Source organism: Papilio machaon, chromosome 25, assembly GCF_912999745.1.
Source record: "Papilio machaon chromosome 25, ilPapMach1.1, whole genome shotgun sequence".
Classification (NCBI taxonomy): domain Eukaryota; kingdom Metazoa; phylum Arthropoda; class Insecta; order Lepidoptera; family Papilionidae; genus Papilio; species Papilio machaon.
The window spans coordinates 1,282,972-1,300,486 of NC_060010.1; the positions used below are offsets into that span (position 1 = coordinate 1,282,972).

General features: G+C 33.1%; 1 protein-coding gene across 2 annotated transcripts; it reads right to left on the reverse strand.

Annotated features, from left to right (window-relative positions):
• Positions 1-1,535: 1,535 nt before the first annotated feature.
• LOC106713386 lies at positions 1,536-17,515 on the reverse strand. Of its 2 annotated transcripts, XM_014506190.2 has the most exons (4): positions 10,495-10,526; positions 8,298-8,369; positions 2,896-3,064; positions 1,536-2,621 (listed from the first exon to the last, which is right to left on the reverse strand). In XM_014506190.2, the coding sequence occupies exons 1-4, from the start codon at positions 10,524-10,526 to the stop codon at positions 1,584-1,586; spliced, it is 1,311 nt and encodes a 436-aa protein (XP_014361676.2). In that variant the 3' UTR covers positions 1,536-1,583. The 2 variants fall into 2 exon arrangements, 1 of the variants encoding a protein (XP_014361676.2); XR_006756484.1 differs by lacking the exons at positions 1,536-2,621; positions 2,896-3,064 and adding an exon at positions 17,284-17,515 and having other exon boundaries at positions 8,296-8,369; positions 10,495-10,583.

Below are 17,515 nucleotides of genomic sequence, written 5' to 3' on the forward strand. Positions count from 1 at the left end.
ATAGAAATAATAATAGTAATGATTCGTTAAATATTTTTATTTCACACTTTTGACTAGACATAGTACAACTATTACGTAATAAAGAATTGATCAAACCATGCGTTTCCACTGCTGAAACATGTATTCAAAAACATATTAGTCATCTCTCTCATTTTCAATAAAAAAAAACAGAAATGACAATGTTTTCGTATAAATGTTAAAACTTTCGGTTATTTTAATACATTCGTTAATACTTAATACATAATAAAAAATATTTACTACAACTCAGAGTCCTTTTATAGTAAAAAAAACTGTCGCTTAGTGAAGATATCTAAGGGGCGCAATCAGCGATCACTTAATGACTAATTGCGGAAGTTAATATACATTTACACACTTGAATGAACTCGGTGGTATATAACAAGTGTATATGAACTTACATATCTAAATATTCGTTGTTACATAACAACAATAAGTACATAATATATTGAGCTGATAACTAATATTACATAAAAAAATCTTATGTCAATGTGAAGTTATTTCAATGGTCAATAATTCATTGCAGAAAAAAAAATCGTTAATAATTGTTAATGTTGTATAAAGTGACTAAAAAATATTAATACTTTTATACATTACAAAGACAACGTATTAATGTTTATATAACTTGTACTTATTGTTAACTTAACTGACATAAAAATAAAATAGTCCTAACTTTACATAAAGTCGAATTGTAAACTAAAGCAACATTTTATGAATAACATTGATAATAGTGGTGTAAAATAAATACTTAAAATACTAGATATTAAATATAATTATAAATTATAGCTGTCGTCCGCGACTCCGTCCGCGCGCAGTTAAAAAATGGGGGGGGGGTTATGAAAAATAGATGTTGGCTGATTCTCAGACCTACTGAATATGCTCACAAAATTTCATGAGAATCGGTCAAGCCGTTTCGGAGGAGTACGGGAACGAAAACTATGACACGAGAATTTTATATATTAGATTATTAATTAAGAAAGATATTACAATTAATAATACAAATATAGCATCAACATTTCATTTAACGTTTTTACAATGACCACAGAGTAAAGTGGATATTGTAAAATAAATTTCACGATTTTTTTATTTAGCACCAAGCAAATGACTAATATAGTAATGATTAATTTATTTTATTTCATTTACTATTTAATTATGAAATTAATATCAATATTTGGTAATTAAATGGTAATAATTATATAAAAACAATTTAAACGACAAAATTTGAAATACAAAACTTAGTTAGCAAATTTATACAGATTTAAATACAGTTGAAAATAAGAGAATGAGAAAGAATGAAAGACAGAAAATGGGTGAGAGAGAGAGAAAGATTAAACCGTCAGAAATATAAAACATAAGTTATCTTCCAATTTTGTTTAAGTTACTTTTTATTAGCAACAGCTAATTTGCTAACGCTAAGTACTACTTAAATAAGTACAATATTTTCGGCTCCTATTTGCTTTAAATAATTTAAATCAATTATTAAATTGAAATAAAAAAATCTAGTCAAATAAAATGTTGGGCACAATATTGATTATTAAAAATATATTAGTAACTTATTCCATGTAAACTTATAGTCTTTCATCGGAGCTTTTTCTTATAACCAAAGGCTTCAATTTGCTTCTAAGTTTGACCAAGCGCTTGCTAGCTTTAACATTCGATGTGGGATTTCTTAAATCAGGCATCGATTTACTTTCGTGAACTGGCGGAGGCTCCAATGGTTTCGAACCTCCATAGTACCTCGGCATACTGAAATCATTCTCTTGGAACATTAAAGCAGTCTTCTGTTTTATACTCTGCAAGCTAGTTTCGCCCTTATATTCAGACAAAGAAGGACTATCTGCAAAGAATCTTGGTAAGTTGTTACTCCTTATAATTGGTGTGTCTGGGAGTTGACTTAACTTCAATTCATGTTCTGCTAATGACGTCACTCCTACTGTGGATTTACTCTTCATTAAAGGAGGTTTAGTTGGCGTTAAATGTTCTGGAATGTTCAAGAATGAGGCACTTCTATGAGGTACCCTAGCTAGCACTTTATTAATCTTATTAGGATCAATATTCTTTAGACTTTCCACTCTGTTTAATGTAGATTTAAGGAGTCTGTTACTGTCAACTCTTTCTAAAGTCCGTACACTGTCGCTTCTGCTAATGTCAGATTTCTGTCTTAAAATACCTTTTACACTTTCAACTCTCGGTAGAGTTAGATTCGTTGGTAGTTGTACAACTGATACTGGATCGTATTGGTATATTGAATTCGGTGTCGTCATTTTTGGTTCTCCTTTCAAAGTCACCGTGCTTGGTTTGATTACGTCTTGCTTCTTAACAGATACGCTCATTGTTAATCCTTCTTCTGTATCTGGACTCTTACTTTCTTCTTCTTCTTCGTCTATTTTAAACATATCGTAGCTAGCTAGAAGTTCGTCTTTGAACATGATCTCGAAATCAGTAACGGGGGAGTCTACTTCGTCTTCGAAGTACACCTTCGTTCTGTTCGGTCTATCAGAGAGGTAATCAGGTTCCGATTTAGTCTCAATATCGTCGAGAGTTTCCAAGCTTCCTTTAGATTTGAGTTCATGGTCTTCTCTGAATATCAGAGATTTTGAGAACACCTGAAATTTTTTAAGTTATCGATTATCAAATGGTATGTATTACAATAAGTTGAACTAATAAGCTTAAAAGAAAACATTTGTTCTAATAATAAAGTTTTACCTTTTAGTTTTATTTTGAGAGTCTGAAATGAAACTAAAATTAAATTCAATGTGTAAGATAAATTCAGGTAAATTTGGATGCAGCTAAGGAAAGAAGCTACAGAATTCTCTCATTCTTGGACATGAGTATATTCAGTTTTCATATAAGCTTGGTAAAGTGTATAAGTTATCGTACCTCGTAAATCTTATCAGCATGTATTGGCATCTCTTTTACCTCCCTTCCCATCACTGCCGTGGGAGGGAGGTGGTTGTTGTTGTGTGGCTGCTGCGTCACAACACTCTCAAGACTGGCGCCCATGTTGGTGATGCCATTGGCGTACACTGACGTCACATTTTCATCCAACCTGTTGACATACACAATTCGTGACGTCGAAAGTCTATCTGTCCTTATCTTAATCTATCTCATCATTATCTCTCTGTCCTTATCCCACAACAGTTTTACGACCTCCAGATCGATCCATCATTAATCAAGCTGCCCTTATCCCTATGGAGGGTCGGCTCAGTATGTACTACTCCTCCATACATCTCTATCAGCCGTCATATCTGAATTTACCCCCTTCTTACGCATATCCTCTTTTACACAATCCATCCATACTTTCTTTGGTCTTCCTCTACCTTTATAGCCATCCACATTCAATCTCATTCGTCAATATTATATGCAAGTGACGTCGGAAATCCAAAGATACGTACAATTATTACTTATCGTTGGTTTCTGAGACCAAAATCCTTGTATAACATGTTTCGTCATCCTGCTCATCTCTCTCATTATCATTGAAATAACCTTTTTTATACGGGGATTTTGATTTCAGAAACCAACGATTAAATACTCGAAATTATCGGTAACGAATTTAAGCAAAGTCTTCGGGTAAGTAAACCTGGTTGATTATAAATCGCAGGGTAAAAAGAAACAAAACAAGAAATAGTTTTTACACCGAGTTGAATGTTTTTAAATGAGTAAATCACCTATTTAAACAGTTAAGATCAGTGAACAAAACTCATTGATGATAAGGGCTTTTCTAGTTTTATTTCCATTCAAATTTTAACTTCTATTACTGTTTTATCGCTATCTAATAAAATTACTCCATGTGTTGCCAAAAAATAATCTTACTGATATTATAAATGCGAAAGTTTAGATGGATGTTTGTTAGAAGGTATCTCCAGAACGGCAGAACGGATTGATGAAATTTGGCACAGATGTAGAACATAGTCTAGCAGAACACATAGGCTACTTACGTTTTTTTTTAATTACACAAATGTCATATTTAAATTAACATTTGTTTTATAGCTGTTGTTTGATTAAACTGTAAATGTAGACTGCTCAAGGATTTGTTTATTTATTAACAAAAAATTATATAAATACAATTTTATAATAAAAATATACTAAAAAACTTCTAATCTTAAAATCTTAATCTCACTTAGAAAGAAAGAAAGAAAGAAAGAAAAAACATTTATTGCCACAAATAAAAAAAAATAATATATAAAATCAAAAAAAGAAAAACAGACACATGCAAGGCACAAAGTCTGGCAAAAGGGAGCCAGCTCAGCGAAGCAGGGACAGACTAAACTGCCCCTGCGCTGGTTTTCAGCTGGCACCTTTATAAAAAATAATAGTAATAATAAAAAATAATAAATAAAAAATAAATAAAGTTATATATAAGCATTGAAATAGCTCAAGTCAATTTAAATTGTTAAAATTACAAAGTTTTCAATGCAATATTTTACAAATTGTATTCAGTTCAAGTAACTGTGAGTAAGTAGTGTTGTGTGTTTGTTTTTATACCTTCAGCTATGTTTTGATTAATATAGAAAAGTAAAGAAATAACTGAATAGACTAATTTAAGATTAAAAATTAAAAGTTAGACAACTAAGTGCTAGATTTTTGAATAGAAAGTAACCATGACCTTAATTTAAATTTAAAAGAATTGAAGGAGATAGAGTTTCTGATAGGAGGTGGGAGATCGTTCCAGCACTTAGTTGCAGCGAAACGAAAGCTACCACGAAAAGCACTCGTATGGTATTTAGGAAAATTGAGACGTGGTGCCGTTCTAGCGAACCGCTGTGAAAACGTTAGCTTTTCATATAAATAAGAGGGTTCGCCTGATTTTATTACACCGAAGAGCACCGTGGAAAAGTGCAGGATTTGTCGATTAGCCATGTTCAGCATATTGTGACGGTTTAAAAATGGGTGCTATGAGATCGCCGGGGGATTGGAAAGCAGAAACGTACGCAGGCGTTTTGAATTCTTTGAATTATTTTTTTAGTCCTAGCGTATAAGCACCCGCTAAACACAGAATCAGCATACGACAATTTGGATAAAACCAACGTTTCACACAATTTTACGCGTATGTCTACCGATAAATATTCACGAATACCATACAAGACTTTAAGCCTATAAAAGCAATTGCGCATTATTTCTAGTATGTGTTCCTCAAAGCGTAACTTACTGTCCATTTTTAGTCCTAAATTACTTACTAAATATACTAATAGATGCGAAACTTTGGATGGATGGATGGATGTTTGTAACTTCATAACGGCTAAATGGATATATTTGTCACAGAGATAGATAATTGAAACAGCGATTAAGATATCTTTTAACCAATTTTTTTCCAATATATTAATTAATTAGCAAGATCATAAAATTTTCGAGTATATAAGCAAGTAAGGTTATGTTATATATAAGTATATAAAGGCTATATATAAAAATGTAGATAACAAATCAGTTAATTGTTACAATACAAGGAAAATCTCTGTAACTTGTGCAATAAACCAGTAAAGTAATACTGACTTACTGTTACTGTATTATTGTGAACTATTATTGTATTACGTATAGAATACATTATGTATTCTTTTATATATAATACATGTCAAGTTCATATCGAAATACAGTCGAGGAAGTATATTTCCTACCCGATCGTGCTGAATTAACACCTGTGGTGTGACAGTTTGCTTGGAATCGAATTTAATTCTATGACAACATATATGTCTGTTCCAAAAAAAAAATCAATTAAAGCTAAAAGGCCCAACAAAAACTTAGACAGTATTTAAATTAAATTCTAGCTGAAATTTGTAAATAGCTGAAATTTGGTTTTATGTCTTATTATCGCACGCTGGTGTTAGAAATTACCAGAAATCATTATTGTAATATAACAATGCAGGGATTCCCAAAGGGAATCGACTCCGAAGGGAAGGAATTTAAAGCATTGCATCTCACTCTGTCTTCTTCTATTGACCTAAGTCAGAATGAAAAGTAATAATAACAATAATTGATCTTAAAAGTAGGTAATTTGGCCATGGAGGGTCTGTGGTAACAGTTCATTTTGGAAAAGGGGTCACTTGTCCAAAATAGTTTGGGAGTCCCTGTGATAATGCGTAGACTTCCGAAAGGCGATCTTGACAAAAAATAACAAAGTACTCATACCGAAAGCAATTGTGATAATACATATTTTAGTATAAAATATACTCTATTGTAACGACGTTGACGTCCATAATATCAACCACCGGCGGTCAAAGGGTTAAAACACGTGTATAACTAAACAGTTTTCTCTAGTAATATTGTCTTTACCATTAGACCTTAACAATATTTTTATTTCTAAAAACATAACTTGTCACGAATATTTTTAACTAGCTGTCGCCCTTGTCTCCGTCTGCGCGGAATTTAAAAAAATAATAAGTATCCTATGTGTTCTTCCAGATTATGAATGGTATGGTCGGATACAGCACGTTGCGAGTGCGTCGGGACGTGGCCCTCGTGCGCAGCGTGTGGCGCGTCCTGCGCGGCGCGGTATGCCGGCCAGCCGTGCTAGCAGCGCTGCGCCTGCGTGTCCCTGACTGCGTGGTTCAGGTGCGCCGCCGCCCGCCATTGTTTCTCGAGCCCACCGCTAGGACGAATCTATTGGAAAATGCTCCTATAGTGCGGGCTATACGGCTTCTTAATATCATATCTAGGGATATAGATATATTTAGTTGCAGCGAGCCGAAATTCACAGAGGCTGCCTACAGATGTGTGGAAGACGTTTGAATATTAAATTTATTGATTATTGATTAATAATATTGATGTGTAGTTACGCGTTGATATATTCTTGCACTGTTTATCTATGTATTTTTTTTTGTTTTTTTTTTATTTGCCATTGTTATGTGTTTTTACTGTTATTATAAATGTTATCGTGTAAACTAGTATGTATAGTGTCAAATTGGTTGCGTACTGTAAGGATGCTATGCAGTTGTTTTTAAATAAATAAATAAATAAATAAATAAATAAATGTTCTACATCTGTGCCAAATTTTATCAAGATCTGTTAAGTCGTTCCAGAGATACCTTCAAACAAACATACATCCATCTAAACATAGTTATCTATGGGTTATTCAACAAGAACTTTGTTTTCTAAAACAAAATAAAACAAAGAGTTTAGATGAAGAGGATTCAATTTTTTTTTGTTAATACAATGTTCGTAATCGAAGAGAAAAGTTTGGCAATTATGAATGAATAATGATATCTGGCAAATGTCCACCACAACCACGCTGACAGATGTCGATTCTTTCATCAAAGTTTGCATCAAAGCAAAATGGCGGGTCTATTTCGTTAATCACGTCAAGGATTTTGAGTTTTAAGGCCGCGATCGATTCTGTCCTTAACATAGCCCCACAAAAAAATAATCCAGTGGTGTTAAATCACACGATCTGGCTGGCCACTTAACAGCTGAATTTCGGGAAATTTGGTTTGCAATAAATTGCACCATTTTCATAGTGGACTTTAATTATTTTAATGCGATTTTCGAGCGAAATTGAATTCATTGTAGCAATTGCCAAAGCCTCTACTACGAATAGGTCAAAAAACTAAATGTCAAAACTGTCATGTTGTTGGTGTGGCCCCAAATGAAAAACAAAGTTCTTGTTGAAAAACCCAATATATAAAAGAAAGTCGTGTTAGTTACACTATTTATAACTCAAGAACGGCTGAATCGATTTTACTGAAAATTGGTGGGCAGGTAGCTTAGAACCAGGAAACGGACATAGGATAATTTTTACCCCGTTTTCTATTTTTTTTATTCCGCGCGGACGGAGTCGCGGGAAAAACTAGTTTTTAATAAGTCGGATAAACACAATCTTATTAATAGCAAATCAAATTTTATACCATCCATAAATCGATAAAAAACAAATACATTTGCAAATATACATAATGCTGTTTATATCTATATTTATCTTGCGTTATTATATTTTATCTTTACATATCCTATATCTTTCCGATAACATACATTTATATACAAGTATCTCAAGGTATATTTCCGACATATTCAAGAGTTAACATATAGTTTGTGATATTGAAAATGTGCACTACAGAGCTCTTTACTTGGCATTGATTTATCTAAAAACCAAAAATAATTTAAATTCGTGCTCACGCTTAGGTATTTAAAAGAGGTTATAAAATTTCTAGTGCATTTTTTCGCATCTATTGAAATAACAAATTATAACAAAGCTATCTAAACAATTTTACCTTTATAAGGCTATAACCCGGACATCAAGTATAATACTCGTAAAATATTAATCACTTTGTTCGTAATATTATACATCATTCACTTACTTGTAAGTGACTATTTTCTTATCGAAACAGAATCTCTCTTCGCAGCAATTCCAGTACATCGTTTCCAGACAGCTGTAACAAACAAGGAAAAATATGTAGAATAAATATATACTATATCAGACATTTAAGAGAATTCACATAGTTGCTAAAAGTTCATAGTCTGATTTATAAAACAACTAGCTTTTGCCCGTGACTTCGTCCGCGTGGAATAAAAAAAACTTTATGAGTACTCTATGTGTTATTCCAGACTGTGATCTACATCTGTGCCAAATTTCATCAAGATCCGTTAAGCCTTTCTGGAGATACCTTCAAACAAACATCCATCCATCCATTAAAACTTAAATTGTTTTTAAATAAACCATAGACATTAATTTTGTTATTTTATTGAAAAATTTAATAAAAAACATAATTTTGTTATTACACAATTGAGAAGAAAATTAATATGATTGTTTCGTTTATTCGATGATAAAATTAATTTAATTTATGAGTCAATTTATCGTAAAATTAAATAACGTACAAACCAAAAATGTACATAAACATACTTACATAAACTTATAGAAAATAAAAAAAAACAATAATTCGAAAAATTTAAGTTAAAAAATTCGAAAACGAAATCCACTAAAGTCACATTTTGATTTCACTGATGCACAATTTTAAAACTACACGACTACTTTATTAATGTTGATACTGGAGTACACTACTACTCTGTTCCTTAGTGCGTTCCAAAAAAAAACAAAGTCACATTACAATAAATGTCAATGTCAAAAAAGAATAATCTAACAGATTATTTAAATGTTTCAAAAATGCCGGATGGAAACAATTGCAACAAGCGCTGATGTAATAAAATATGAAATAGTAAATTGATAAAAATCAAGAAAATGTTTGCTGTCTACCCTTTGACTTTTAAGTGACAGGACCTGTCAAGAGACGAACAGTGTGATCTATACTTGCTTGTCTATGTGTAATTTTTTTGCGTCAAATTGAAACGTTTTAATATTCACATTCGTCGGTGGCTCAGGGGTTAAGCACTTGACTTGCAATCTGCAGGTCCTGGGTTCGAATCCCGCCATGTACCAATGTGTTTTTCGATTTTCGATTTACATAAGTACATTTATCCGACGTTCTTACGGTGAAGGAAAACATCATGATGCAACCTGCACATATCGGAGAAGTCCAATGATATGTGTGAAGTCAACCCGCTTGGCTGTGGTTGACTATGGCCTAAACAACCCTAAGTTGGGGTAGGCTCCGAGCCCCTCGGTGGGGACGTATAGTGAGCTGATGATGATAATGAATATTCACATATGTCTTATATTTACCTTTACCTTAGCTCCTGTGTAAACTGGTCGAATTTATTTAGTACAACGGTGGCACTTTGTCTAGTCCGTATCTCTATAGTCAAAGGTCTTCCCTATTTATCTCGACACTTGAGATTTCTTATCATGATCGAAGTTGGAAATTTTGTTTAGAAAAGAGATTTGACAGTGATGGAGCTTATTGGTGTCAGTAGAAAAATGGCGGCGGTTTGGCAAACATTTGATATTTCGTAAATTACCTATAGTACGTAAAATTATCTGGATTGGGCAAAAGCAGAGCTCATAGGCGTCCACTTTTAAGAAGAAAGCGGCACAAAATATACTGAACTTTAGTTAGTAATAATGTCACATTTCATCTCTACTTAATGTTGGATCTTTATTTTATTGCAAAAAAAATAATCTTTGACAGCATTAAAATACTTGAGAGGTGTCAAGGGACACCCGGATGGAACGAAGTTCCTTTCGATTAATTAGTGAAGGAACCAATGTTTATTCTATGAATAAAAAACTTAAGTCTTCACAAGAAGTACATTTTATTTCTATGAATTTTCGTTATATATTGTCACATCGTTGCCATGGTGAAGTAGCGCTCATTCGTCGTTAACATACTTACTATAGCAAAAAGTGTCGTGACAACTTTTCGTAAGAATTTTTTCCGTCTAGCCCCCTTTCACAACGCGCGATAAGGAACTTCGTTCCAATAAGCGGCAAATGAAAACAGTCGACTACTATAGTTACGTTTGCCGTGAAACTTGTATTAACACATCTTCATCCCTGTCTTACTTTTTGATATAAACAGGGACAGTAATATATGTCAATGTCACAGCAGTGGAATTTCATGTTTATGATTATTTTTACAAGAAATATATTTCAATACTCACTATTGACATGACTTGCAAATGTTGAGCAACATTTTGATTCACATTATAACTGACGGATGGGTGCCCGCGCTCGACTGTCGTCAAAATATCTGGAAGAACAAAATTTATTGATCTTAATATATTTGACATACTTTTTATAATATAGTTCAATTTTTATGCTTAACATATTTTGTATCTTTAACTGTAAAAGAATGTGTTGAAATTTGATTTTTGTATTTTTTTCCAGCTCAAGTTTAAAAAAAAAATAAACATATATTGTCAAAAATTATTTCTCAGTGCTCTAATTTGAAAATTGCAAAATTTAAATTAAAACATTTTAGACTGTATTTTCAGCTTTTAGAAAAGTATGGCGTATTTACGATATAGATAAAAAAATGAAAGACTATTTAAAGTGGTCACCAATGTACCAACGTAAAGATAACGTAACAATAAGTTACTGTTCTCAAGACATTCTTTAACCACAGTCTTGTCGTCCCTCTCAATCTCTTTAAAAAAAAGAGACAACGATATGTTTTCCTTAGTGTTTTGATAGTGTGAGCTTACAATACGAATTTAAATTCAACGGAAATTCCGCCATTGTTTTATTTTACATTAGAATATTGAAGAGTGAGGTGTTCAATTCTTCCCCGGAGTGGCAGTCAGCTTGGCTTATTGTTTTTCGTTATTTAATTTTATGAAGCTTCAGAAAATGTTTTTTTAAATAAAGACATCAGACTTCGATAAAATAGTGAAGTTATCGCCGCCAATAGACATTTTCAACCAGTTAAAAGATGCGATGCGTTCCTTACCTTTAAGACAACAGAGGGAGCGTTTAGAAAGTAAAATTACCCTTTCTATATATCTCATCCCCTGCTAAAACTCCTTCTCCGTTCCATAGTTTCATTATAAAAAAAGTAAGAAAGGGAAAGAGGACTACAACATGGATTTAGAATCCTACTATTACCAAGTCAACTTTATTAGCTACAAGGGCAATAACACCTACTAATAAATATTGTTATGTTTGTATGTCAATTTGTCGTATTAACGGTGGGTTTCTGAGGACAAAATTCTCAATTGCAACATATTGTTATCCCTGTTTTGTCAAAGATAATGACAGGGATGACGATATGTTTTATACAGAGATTGTCATCTCAGAAACCAACGGTAACTGGCGTTTATAAGACAACAAAATATCAAGCTATTGTATGCAAATTATGGCCTTAAGATCAATTTGTGACCGTAATACGGAGCAAGGACTTTCATTTAAATGACTAAAGTCATAGAATAAATTTAAAATCAACTCAGTCCAATTTATTAATCTATCTGGGTTTCTTCTTCTTTATTTTTGGCTTTGGCACGGTTTGTGCATTAGCCATTAAAACTACGTGTTCGCTGCGGTCCACTACCTGGGTTTGATCCCCGATATACCAATGTGGTGTTCGATTTTTGAATTCTATAGCTCAAGTTACGCATGGACAGGCTATAAACTGTTTTATTTTGTGCCTATTTGATTTTCGGCATTTTAGCGCTGACGGTTGCGATTGGTAGCGGTGGTGAGGATTTGAACTAATAAAACATCTAGAATTATCAGGAAAGTCAACAAGTGCGTTTAAGTCGAAACAAAACGAAAAATGTAATTTTCAATCACATAATATCTGCGAATAAATAACTAACCTACGCTAGACCAGCGTGGTTGACTAAGGCCTGGTCATCCCTAATTTAGTGTAGGTTTGAGCCCTTCGATTGTAACTTGTTTGAGCTGACAGACCTTAGCACAAAGCATTAAATTTTACGTAATTTTCAAAACAGAGTACTTACATAGTTTCAAGCAGTACTTTTATTAATAACTAGCTTTTACCCGCGACTCCGTCCGCGCGGAATAAAAAATAGAAAACGGGGTAAAAATTATCCTATGTCCGTTTCCTGGTTCTAAGCTACCTGCCCACCAATTTTTATTCAAATCGATTCAGCCGTTCTTAAGTTATAAATAGTGTAACTAACACGACTTTCTTTTATATATATAGATTTGTAATCTGACAACGAACAAAACTTTGTCACTTATCTCGTCACAAACTTACATTTCGTGACTTACAAAAGTAAGTTTGATGATTTGTTTTTTTTTTTTTTTAAATGTAAGGGCAAAGGAGCAGCGGAATGCCTAAAATTATTTGATTCGACGCCCATTATTATTTGAACTTATTTTTTTTTTATACATTTCATCATGATTGGGCAAAGGTGTCTATCAAATAAAGTATATCTTGCATTTAAAAACAAATAAATAAAATGTCGTTGATAATTCCACTGTCTTCTTAAAGTTAAATTAAAAAGTAAATACAGATTATATTTCTCTTGAGTAAACTTATAAAAACCCAGTAATTAAAAGATGTTTTCTTAGATTATTTTGTTTGACATGGCTGCTACAAGATTGATTGACATATTTACACAGCACTGGATGACGCGTCAACTTTGTCATTCTTATCGGAGAGTAACGAAATTTTTCATCATCTAGTTTTAGGTTAGTAAACTTTGAATATAATTAACTAGCTTTTACCCGCGACTCCGTCCGCGCGGAATAAAAAAATAGAAAACGGGGTAAAAATTATCCTATGTCCGTTTCCCGGTTCTAAGCTACCTGCAGACCAATTTTGATGCAACCTTTTAGACATTGATTGACAATTTAGATATAACCGTGAGTATCTATTTCAGTAAAGTTATGGGAAAAATATATCCGTTTTATCAAAGACAGTGAAAGATATGTCATTTGTACAGTCGAGGACGTTTATTTCCTACCCATTTCAGTAAATGTCATTTGATGCTTACAGACCAATAAGGATATTTGCCCATAAGTGAAAATAAATTACGATTAGATCACTAGCGCCCTCTTGTCCAAGCCAAAAAAGTGTCACAATATTTCGTATTATAGCTGTCATATCATGTTTTTCCTTTTAAGTCATTTTGATTTTATAATTTCTGACAGAACTGAATGTAATAGCAGCTCCTTTCCGATCGATATCCAGATATCATGGTTTGTCTATACAATGTTATTAAGTCGATAACTTGTCATAGCAATATTGGTAAATTATAGCTCTCGTGGTAACAATTTGCATATTCCATCGTAAGTGGGATTGGAATTAAATTCTTTGACTGTACCTTATATAATATAGTTTTACCACTACATGTGATACGTCAGTGCATTCACGTATTGACCGTATGGCTTTGATCGTGACTGAACAATCTGTCATCAAGAAAACCCGCAAACAAAAGAATGGTACTTAAACTACGTCAGAGGTACTAACACGAGATTTATGTAATTGTTAAAGATATATACCATTTATTATTAGCCATTCCTATTAGAATTGTATTTAAAAGAATTTTTTTTTTATAAAAAAACCGCAAAGAAGCAAAGGGCCACCTGAATTCGCCGAAATAGCGAAGCGACCGCTGCCCATAGATATCTGAAATTGCAGATGCGTTGCCTACCTTTAATCAAATGAGAATATTTCCCCTTTCTACGCGTCCCTTCTTCCGCCAAATCTTTTTTCCATTTGCTAGCCTTTCCTTTGAAGAGAGTAGGGTGGGAAGGGAAAGAGGACTAAAATTAGGCCTCCGACGCACACTCATCAGACGAAATGTGGAATTGCTTCCACTTGACGCTTGAATTCTGTGTGGTCGTGGTATTTCACTGGTTCGTTCACTTAACGAATATTGTTGTTGCGGTATCTTCCACTGTTAAGTTCTCAGACCATCTTTTATTAGCAGATGGTGACACACAAACAAAATAGCGAAGTGAACGCTGCATATAGACAACTTTATCATGTAAAATAATTACTGATGTATTAGTTACCTTAATGGAATGAGGAAGAGACGTACAGAAAAATTCTCCTTTCTTCCTTGTCACTTTCCCCAGTAACTAAGGAAGGATTTTGTGTAGATTTAGTAAGTTATAAATCTACATTAAGCGACTTTGTTTAATTAAAGAACTCTGAGTGCGGATCCGATTCCTAACCTATAAAGTGTTATTAAAAACTTCACAATCAGGTCGCTTAGAGATGATTTACCAAGTATTGTTGATGTTTTGTTTGTAGTGATTTCATTTAGCATTGTTCTCTAAAGACTGCAATAAATCTTATAGCTTATGTACACTTGCGAAGAAAGATAAATAACGACACTCATAAATATAAATCCGTAATAAATGTGAGAACTGATAGGTCTGTAAACGAAAATACTTTGTCATACGAGTGTACATTTCTTTAAAACTAACTAATATTATAAATGCGAATGTATGTGGATATTTGTTAGAAAACTCCAAAACGGCTGAACATAGCCTGTAAGAAAAAATTGGATACTAATTAAGTGTTTTTTAACTCCGCGCAGACGGAATGCCAGACGACAGTTAGGTTTATATAAATGGCCTGACTATAAATAACTAATACAGTGTTTCAATTAAATTTTATCTTAAACATATGTCAATCCAGTTATCACACGCTTATATGAAACATTAGCTGTAATCACGATTGTTGAAATGTAGGCTTCCGAAATACGATTTTGATGAATACATGAAAGCAGTTCTGATGATACATATTCAACGTTAAAACATACTCTTTTATAATCACGTTGACGTTCATAATGTAATCACCGGCGTGGCGTGCAAAGGGTTAACATACGTGTTTAACAAAACAGTATCTAATTGTATTTTATGGAGTAATTTGAAAGGTGCACTTTCTTTATACATATTGCACATACTCTATTCGCGCAACCTGCTCAGGCGCTGCGCTTTCTTCAAATCGTTTTATCTTCCATCCAACTCTTAGACCTAAAAGGGATTCTTTGCGCCTTTTAATTATAATTTCTCTACGACTTGTACTACTATTATTTTTCTAATATACTCGTTTGTTATCCATTCGTAATACACAACAAATCTATGTAATTTTTCATCTGCCTTTTTAACCATTAAACAACTAGCGACATCCGGCTGTCGAATTCTCTTGAATTTTTTCCGTGGCTTGACCGATTAAAAAAAAAGATAATAAATTTTAAGCAATGGATTAAGATACGATTATACTCATATTTTTCCTCAATACCTTGATACAAAGTTCCGGTAATTTTAAGATCATTGACCGTCCCCGCCATTACTTCAAAGAGGTCGGTAATATTGAATTTCTCATTCCCTATACAATTGTGATGACTCAATAGTTGATTTACTTCCCTTCTCAAGTCTATTCAATTTTACAAAGGTATAGGGAAATGAATAGGCTTATATATTTAAATAGACAATTGTCTGATCTTATACAAGCATGTTTATTGAATAACTAGCTGTCGCCTGCGGCATTAAGAAAAACGTAATAAGTAGCCTCTGTGTTCTTCCAGACTATGTTCTACATATGTGCCAAATTTCATCAAGATCCGTTAAGCCGTTCGGGAGATACCTTCAAACAAACAAACATCTATCCATCCAAACATCTGCATTTATAATATTAGTATGACTAGTTACCCGAACCGGCTTCGATTTTTTAAAAATAACAAAGTGGCAAGCGAGTACGTGCTCACCTGAATGCGAAGGAACTGCGAAGCGACCGCCCATAGACATCCGCAATTGCAGATTCCCTGCTTACGTTGTGCCTTACGACACAAACAGGCGAAGCGTTTCCTAATAACAATTTTTATAAGGAGTCGTTCGTAACTTCAGTATAAATAAAGAATAGTTGTACTTTTTTACACACGTCTTCGCGGTTTGTTGAACAATATTCGTTTAATAGAGTTCCGTCTTATAATTGCGCGCTAGAAACCTGTTGTTTCAAACAATGATTGAACAGATTTTGATTTGGAATTCATAGTTTCCATTGCCGAAACATTCGCAGAAAACATATCCTTATCTCAGTTTTGTCAAGAAAAATGAAAGGGATGACAATATTTATTTGTATCGTGGACACCTTGTAGTTATGGATACTAAAAGATATCGTAACATATTGTTATTTATCACAGATTAAAACAAAAATAATTGCGTTTATTTTTGTTATATTAATAGCATTATCTGTAATCTATAATTTAATTATTAAAAAAACTAGCTATCGCCCGTGACTCCGTTCGCGCGTCATTAAAAAAAACTTAATTAGTAACCTATATGTTCTTCCACACTGTGTTCGTTCTGAAGATGCATTGTAACAAACATCCATCTATCTAAATTTTAGTAAGATGTATTCATAATTATTTAAATTTATTCCGACGTAAAAAAATCAAGGGGGATTTCTTTATAGTAGGAAATTCCATTGACTAAAGAGTCAAACAATTGGTTAAATCTACTATAGGTTCTTTACTTATCCTTTCGTTCTTCATTACTTAAGCCAATTTAAATTCTTTACTTATTACCAGGTTACCAGCGACTTCATGAGCGTAGGATAATAATGTAGCCTATAATATACCCGTGTACATCAGCTACCTTCCCGTCACAAACTGCTACCAACCCGGAACAAACACCTTTCAGACAGTCATACAGATAGACAGACAAAAATTTAAAACAATGGTGGTTCGTTATATGGTCGTCGTTGTATACATCGTATACATCGTGTACGAAATGTATTTTTTTTTTTGGTATAAATACATAGCTACACTCCAATATTTTTAATAAGTATACATTACGTTCCCTAATATCTTCCCTACTTCCAATCATCGATGCTGTGCTGACTGTACTTAATTACTATTCCAAAACCCTAGAACCTTTTGCCATCGACTTCTGCAGACCGTCCTTTCTTTGTAACACAACTTATATTTAACAACACATAGAAATATTATTTTTAAAAGAAAAAACCTCACCTATTTTAAAGACAATTCCTCATACATATAGCACAAACACATCAGTCAATACATAATTAGCTTCCTCACTTTCTAATTCTACGAACAATGCATTATGCAACCATTAAAAACAATTTATAATTCTAAAAGCAGTTAACAAAATTCACTTATAAAATACCACTTTTCTAAAAAAACTTTCGTTTGGCGGGAATATGTAGTGTTTTGTTTATTAACGAGGGACCTTCCAACGCGA